The sequence below is a fragment of the Crassostrea angulata genome, chromosome 1 (assembly GCF_025612915.1).
Source record: "Crassostrea angulata isolate pt1a10 chromosome 1, ASM2561291v2, whole genome shotgun sequence".
NCBI classification, from domain to species: Eukaryota; Metazoa; Mollusca; class Bivalvia; order Ostreida; family Ostreidae; genus Magallana; species Magallana angulata.
In genome coordinates, this window is record NC_069111.1 from 49,336,488 (window position 1) to 49,343,293 (window position 6,806).

The 6,806-nt window shown below is 32.7% G+C and overlaps 1 protein-coding gene across 1 annotated transcript; it reads right to left on the reverse strand.

Annotated features, from left to right (window-relative positions):
- Positions 1–5,094: 5,094 nt before the first annotated feature.
- LOC128170137 (glycine-rich protein 3-like) lies at positions 5,095–6,418 on the reverse strand. Its single transcript, XM_052836093.1, has 3 exons — positions 6,311–6,418; positions 5,591–5,713; positions 5,095–5,402 (listed from the first exon to the last, which is right to left on the reverse strand). Exons 1-3 carry the CDS (start codon positions 6,366–6,368, stop codon positions 5,311–5,313), a joined length of 273 nt encoding a protein of 90 aa, XP_052692053.1. The 5' UTR covers positions 6,369–6,418; the 3' UTR covers positions 5,095–5,310.
- Between the last annotated feature and the right edge of the window lie 388 nt (positions 6,419–6,806).

Here is a 6,806-nt window from a genome sequence, read left to right on the forward strand (position 1 = left end):
TGAAATAAGGTGTCAGCAAACAGCCAGTTTACGATACAATTATGAATGCTTCTTCCATTACGTCTTCATAATAGATCTCCTTAATATCTTACACCTAACTCTTCAATATTTGTATTTTTCCCTTAGATTTATTCAATTTTCTCACGTTACAATTGTTTGTGGAAGTTAAATGAATGCGAAATAACTCACGTTTCACGCTATATCAAAACAATCTATGAGACGTAAGATTGCTACTATATAGTATAACTCTAGTAAGCTGTGTTGCCTGAAAGTCTCGATTTTGTGTTAATGTGTTTCAAACTACTCCAGATGAAGCTTTGATTTCAGGTAATATGTGATTGTCACGTTAAAAATTAAGCATTTTATGTTTTATTGTGTTGTCTGTTAAGTTTGATTTGAAAAAAAACTCCTCCGAGAATCAAGGATCAAGAATTCCAAATATTTGCGGAAATCATCGGAGTCATCTCAAAAACTTTTACAAGCGAGTATTAAAATGAGTGCAAGTTGCAATTGTTTCATGTTTCTGAAGAAATGAGTAACTTACGCAAAAAAAGCCGTTGAATGAATGTACAGCTGATCCGAACTTTCTATTCGCACACGCCTTGCCGGTAGAGCTCGCTTTGCTCGCCTGCGCTACGCGAAGGTGAGCTGCGCTCGCTATAATTCTTGATCATATCATGGTCTGTTATTTGAGTAATAAGAATTAAATAGCATAACAACATGACCAATTTTATCTTAATTGTTTATTAACAAACAAAATATCTCAGTTGTGTTTTACAGATATTAAATTTTGCTGTTGATGAAAATCATGCATAATCAAAAGTTGTTTTATTTCTATTTTGTGAGGATATTTGGTTTTCTACTTATTTTCCATGATAACAGCTTTATTAATAGTTATCATTCTTGTAACCGTAGCCATTTTGGCCGCATTAACCTCTGTAGGGACGGGTGTTACTGCCATGATCTGAAATAAAAGGTAAGAAAGTATATTTCAGGTCAGGTTCAACTTTATGTCTCAATTCCCCCCCCCCCAAAAAAAAATTTCTATTTTCGCCCTTTAGGGAGTTTTACTCTATAATTCAGTAATCATATTTCAATTTACTTAGTTCTTTCCTATTTCGATTGATCGCTGTAATGAAAATATATATTATGTTTTTTATTATAAGTAATTGATTAAATTTGCATGATATAATAAGAAAAAATAGCAATAGTTTAATTCATAAAACAGCCCATAATGTATCCTGAACGTTTTGCCATTTAATGGTTTAGAAGCAAATAGATAATGAATACATCTCATGGAAATTTATCAAAAGTTGAGAAACCTACCATGAATCGTTAAAAGTACGCATACGATAAATTAAATGGCTCATGACTCGATTTTCTCTTGTAAATACTTAATAATACTTTTAAAAAAAATTGATATCTATAGGCAGAAACTATTTTCCCGATAAGAAGGACAACAAAGCAATGTACAGAGGGATACAACTCACAACGACTACAACAATATCCATGATTGCCATATCTGAAGTCGCAATATTTTGGCCAGTTGCATGGCCCCCATTTGCTACATCTTTTCCAGTAATAGCACTTTCCATTATGAGAGATCCGAGCTATACAAACGATAAAATATCATGCTTATTGTCCCAACATATAAAAATAGTGACTACAAACTACAATCCTTTGATGATTTGATTTGTTTGTGATGGTCAAAATACAAACCTTGAGCAAACACGGACCTCCACTAATTGGAGGTAGGATCAGGTTCCCAGGAGGAGTGAGCATCCTCTGCTGACCGGTCACACCCGCCGCGTGCACTTTGTCGTAAGCGGGGAAAAAACCGGAAAAGTTCGTAGACAATTAGGTGATTAATTATGGTCTAACAATTAGTATGAAAAACGTCGGTCAGCATGCGACCCAGTGGAAGATTGTATTTGCTGACAAGCTCGTTGTATCGACCATAGAACTTACAAAAAGATGACTTCAAACGAGACTGTTGATGGTCCTGTTTTATCAACTTGTTTGTTAGTTGCTTGCCTCGCCTTAGAAACTGTTCATACGAAGAGCATGCACTTTGCGTATCGAATTAACTGAGAGACAAAAACACCATATGCAGGTGATGAAGGTATATTGCTACATAAGTAAGGAAAGTTGACTATAGAAAAATTGAAGTCATCGCGTTTATCATAAAGTTTTGTTGTTAGATTACCATCAATGTCCATCTCCAGGAAAATGTCCAAATATGAAACAAATGACGCAGACTCTGTGGTATCTTTTATTTCAAGTTGACTGGGATATATCGAGTCGACGTAAGTATGAAAATAACAATTGTTTATTGATAATACATCGTCGATATACCTAAATGTCGAGTTGAACGCCACAGCGAGTGATTTATTTTTATCAACTACAAGTTTTTGAATAAATTCTGCTTCATAAAAATACAAAAAATAGGTCTGCAAACAATGGTGCACAATTGGTACCCATGGGAATTCCAACAGATTGTTGGAAGACTTGATTTTCAAAAACTAAATAGATGTTGTCTATCAGAAACTCAAGCATCCTTTTAATGTCAACTTCAGAGTACTTGTGTACGAAATCAGAATGGTTTTCAACAAAATAATGTTTTAAATTTCCAATGACAAGGGAAGCATTTTTACGACTTCCATTTGTATTGAAGAAACAACTGTCGATGGTATCAAAAAGCCTAAATTTTAGTTTGTCATGGGGAATGATTGTATAAACCGTTGAAAAATCGTACGTTTTGTTGCGATTGATTTTGGTAAGATTTTGTGACCTCAAAGTTTCTAATAATTCTTTCGAGTTTTTAAGTATCCACGTCTGATTCACATCACTTCTGGAAAATATTGTTGTACAGTACTCTTGATGTTTCTTCTTCACTACTGTTAGAATATTAGTGAGGAGTAAAGCTCGAGAGAGGTTTGGTAGAACATTTACTGGAACCTGATATATATCTCTGTTTGTACGGACTTAGGTAAATCAAATTCATTTTGTTTATTGGGGATATTAAAGATATCCATAACCGATTTATGATTTTGAAGTATTTCCTGCATGGAAAGGCTGCTGTGGGTGTAAGTAGGATTGCCTATTGTAGAATCAAAACCTAGTTTTTTGAAATGCAATTTATATAATCTGCCTTACAAACAAAGACGCTGTTGTTGCCTTATCAGCAGGGACAAGTACATACTGATCCTGGAATCTTTCTCACTTCTGCTGTATTGAAAACAGAAGGATAGATGGTTTTCATTTGATATCTCAGGTGTTTGATACGAGATTTTAAAATAAACATCTAATGCTTTTAACCCACTCTGACAAGGAATTAATTTCTTTTTCAGATTTTGCCCATAGCTTGGCGTAATCTTCAACAGAATTCATTCATGATATGTATAAAAGTACGACGCCATGTGAAGGATCTAGGCCCCCCTAAATTTTGGTCCTTTCATGATAAGTGATCTTAAGTCTTCGTTGTTAACTAAATAAACATCACCAGTAATGACGTGTCTGGTAGGACTTTAGTTGTAGGGTGAAGAAGAACATGAGCACATTGGTTAATTATCTTTCAGATATTCGATATTAAGGTCATGTAGAGTTTGTTTCTAATTGAAGAGCTTGGAAGCAATGTTTGAAGTTTATTGTAAGAACATAATTTTATTAATTAAGTCCATTCACATTCAATTTATCACAATTTTCATTTTTATAATTATTTATAATGTAGGCAGGCAAATCGCCAATGTTACTATAAATAGCACAACTTCAAAAGTAAACACAAAAAAACAAACAAACAGCGTCAAATTAAAAGCTTCCGCTATACCAAATAGTTACACAAAGAGCCAAGTTTCGTCAAAAGTGTTAGAATTTTGTATCTTTTTTTTAATATCGAGAGAATTGTCTGTCTGTTTTAGTTGTTTTTTTTTTTTTATTAATAACGTGTTTTAAAAACAAGATTATAATTTTTTAGACACATACAATACGCATGAATTTCCATGAACTACTTTGCTGCGCGTTGAAGAAATTGGGATTGAATATATAACGCTTGTTGCACAATTCAAGGCAGGAACTGTTGAACTTTTTCTACTAGACAGACATATTTCTGTTTGTAGTCGCGTACAAAATTTGGTCGCTCTCTGACGATTTGTCGACATTAAAAGCATGTGAGAGAGAGAGAGAGAGAGAGAGAGAGAGAGAGATTTTCGGTCTTTACTACACAATATGCATAAAGACACACCAAAAGAGCCCGGCTTTCAGTATTTCAGTACTTTGATTATATTGAATTTTATATATAAAAAAACAAAAAGAAAAAAAACATAAAACAAAAGCAATATATCGGTTTATAAGTAAATGTTCATATTTTGCTTTGTGGTATTTAGAACGAATGGTGTTTTGCGTATGCATGTAATTGCACGACTTAAACGTGGATAAAACTCATGTATATTTATCAAAAGTTTGCTTAAACTAACGTGACAGCAGCCGATGTATAGTCAAAACCTATAAGGTTTTTTTGCAATTATCTTATCAACTTTTGTCATCAATTATCTACAAGAAAATGTTATGTTTTATCAAATAAGATTAATTCAATATTCTTGATGATGTTGTCTTTCGAAGTTATATTGATGTGACATAACTCAAGTTTCAGGTAATATCAATACATACATTCATAAGATCAGATCATGGTATCATGACTTAAATATTGTTGCTCTTGTGAGGAGTGTTGCCCTACATCCTCTATTTTATGTAAACGTATTACAAAATAGCCCCGCCTATTTTCTATTCAAATTTCCCTAAGAAAGAAAGTATAATTGAATGATTATCCACACAGGGATTTTCGAAGCCATAGAATAGTTATTTTCTAGGTAATATCAATTACTATTTTGGACACTATATGAAAATCATGCTTTTCTCAGGCACATTTATATACGGTTTATCCATTAATGGTTTTAATTACGACCTAATTTGCGTCATGAAAATTACATTTTAGACTCTCGAGCGGGATTATTACTGTTCGATTACATAAACTTTCAGCTTATGCGGCATTGTGTAAAACAGAACATGTAGTTAATTTTGAATTTTCTTTTAGTCTATTAAATCTTATCTATATGATCACTTTCTATAGCTACATAATTTGATTGGTAGGAATAAAAGAACAAGAAACATTGCATCAATATTTAATAATGAAATAATTTACTTTACAAATACGAAACTTTTCTTTTAAAAGAAGAGAAGATTAACCTAAGCCAAGTGTTGTTTTCATTGTAACTTTGTTTGTATATCCAAATAGTTGACAGATTAACCATTTCATTAATAACGACCAACATGATGACCATAGCCGTCATAACCATAACCTCCATTGCCACCGTAGCCATCGTAGCCATGGCCGTGTCCGCCATGATCTGAAATTATAGATAAAATAAGATTGTCATTTGAGTTGTCATTCACATCTTAATAGTAGTTTATGACTTAGTTCCTTCATGCATGTATGCATTTTTAATGTGCTTAAATCAATTATCTATTTCAATTTGCAAAATCAATTTCCAGATTAGAAAGATAACCAAACAATGAATACATGGATAAAACTCACATTGACTACAGCAGTAACCATGATGGCCATATCTAAAGTCGCAATATTTTCCCCAGCCGCATGGCCTCCAGATGCTACATCTTTTCCAGTAGTAGCATTTTCCATGATAAGGAGGAGTCCGAGCTATACAAATACACAATTATATAATAACACGTATAACAATACCTTGCTACTTTTCAAAACGTAGACAAAAGGAGTACATGACTTCATATTTAAAGATATTTCATACATTTGTGTAACTTTGTGTAAATTTGTTTAATAAATTAGAAATGATAGATTTTTTTAACTATAGCAAAACATATCTTAATTTTTTTAGTAAATATCTGGTTATCAAAAAATAGGTATTTTGTCATTTAAAGGGGCTATGTAAATTTCATTGTAACATCATAAACTTGCTGACAAGAGATATTCTTTGTTTGAATGTTTTTGCCTATATATCCGTATGAACCATAGTATTCAGGGAAGTAGGTGGACCATCAAAGCTGACTTTCGACATTATTATTAAGATATTAACCAGTATTTGCTAAATAATATTTTCTAATATTTTGCTTTGAAATTTGAATGTTTTGCTAATATATATATACAGATAGTATTAAAATGGCCACGAACATCCAATCCTTTTTAGTAGTTACGTATCAAACTAAGTTTCAAAGCCAAGCTTGATGTATTTATACCTACACAGAATTAAAAATTACTTTTAAAAAGTAAATAAAAACTTACCCGATGTCAAAGACACCATACACGCGACGAGAACCAAAGCAAGAATAGTGTTCCTCATTTTGATTCTGTTTCACTCAGGTACTCAGAGTAACGTTCAGTATTTATGTATTTATATATATATACTCTTTATGCCTTTGCATCTACCAATCAGCGTAAACTTAAATTACCTTGCATCAGCAAAATACAAATAAAATTCATAGGTTCAGATCTTTTTCCCTTTTTATTTTTGTTTTTTTTTTGTGGGGCATTCATCACTTCTAACATTTCCATTGACAATGTGCTGATATATTACAATAGCTAACGTTTAAGCAAATGTGAAATAACGATAGAATAACAAATAAAAACATCAGGCATCACCTTTCACAAAAAGGTGCAAAAAGGAGAGGACCCAGCAACACCCCCTCCCCTCTCCCCGGAGATTTACACCCCCGGGGTAGTTGACTTTTTTATAGAAATTTGTTTTCAATCAAATTGCGGATACTTGATGGAAATTATT

Excerpts from the sequence above, each read along its gene's own strand:
- LOC128170137 (XM_052836093.1), bottom strand. The coding sequence starts at position 6,368 with ATGAGGAACACTATTCTTGCTTTGGTTCTCGTCGCGTGTATGGTGTCT. Across the intron at positions 5,714-6,310 it reads TATGGTGTCTTTGACATCGG|CTCGGACTCCTCCTTATCAT; the intron begins GTAAGTTTTTAT and ends GTATTTGTATAG. Across the intron at positions 5,403-5,590 it reads TGGTTACTGCTGTAGTCAAT|ATCATGGCGGACACGGCCAT; the intron begins GTGAGTTTTATC and ends CTATAATTTCAG.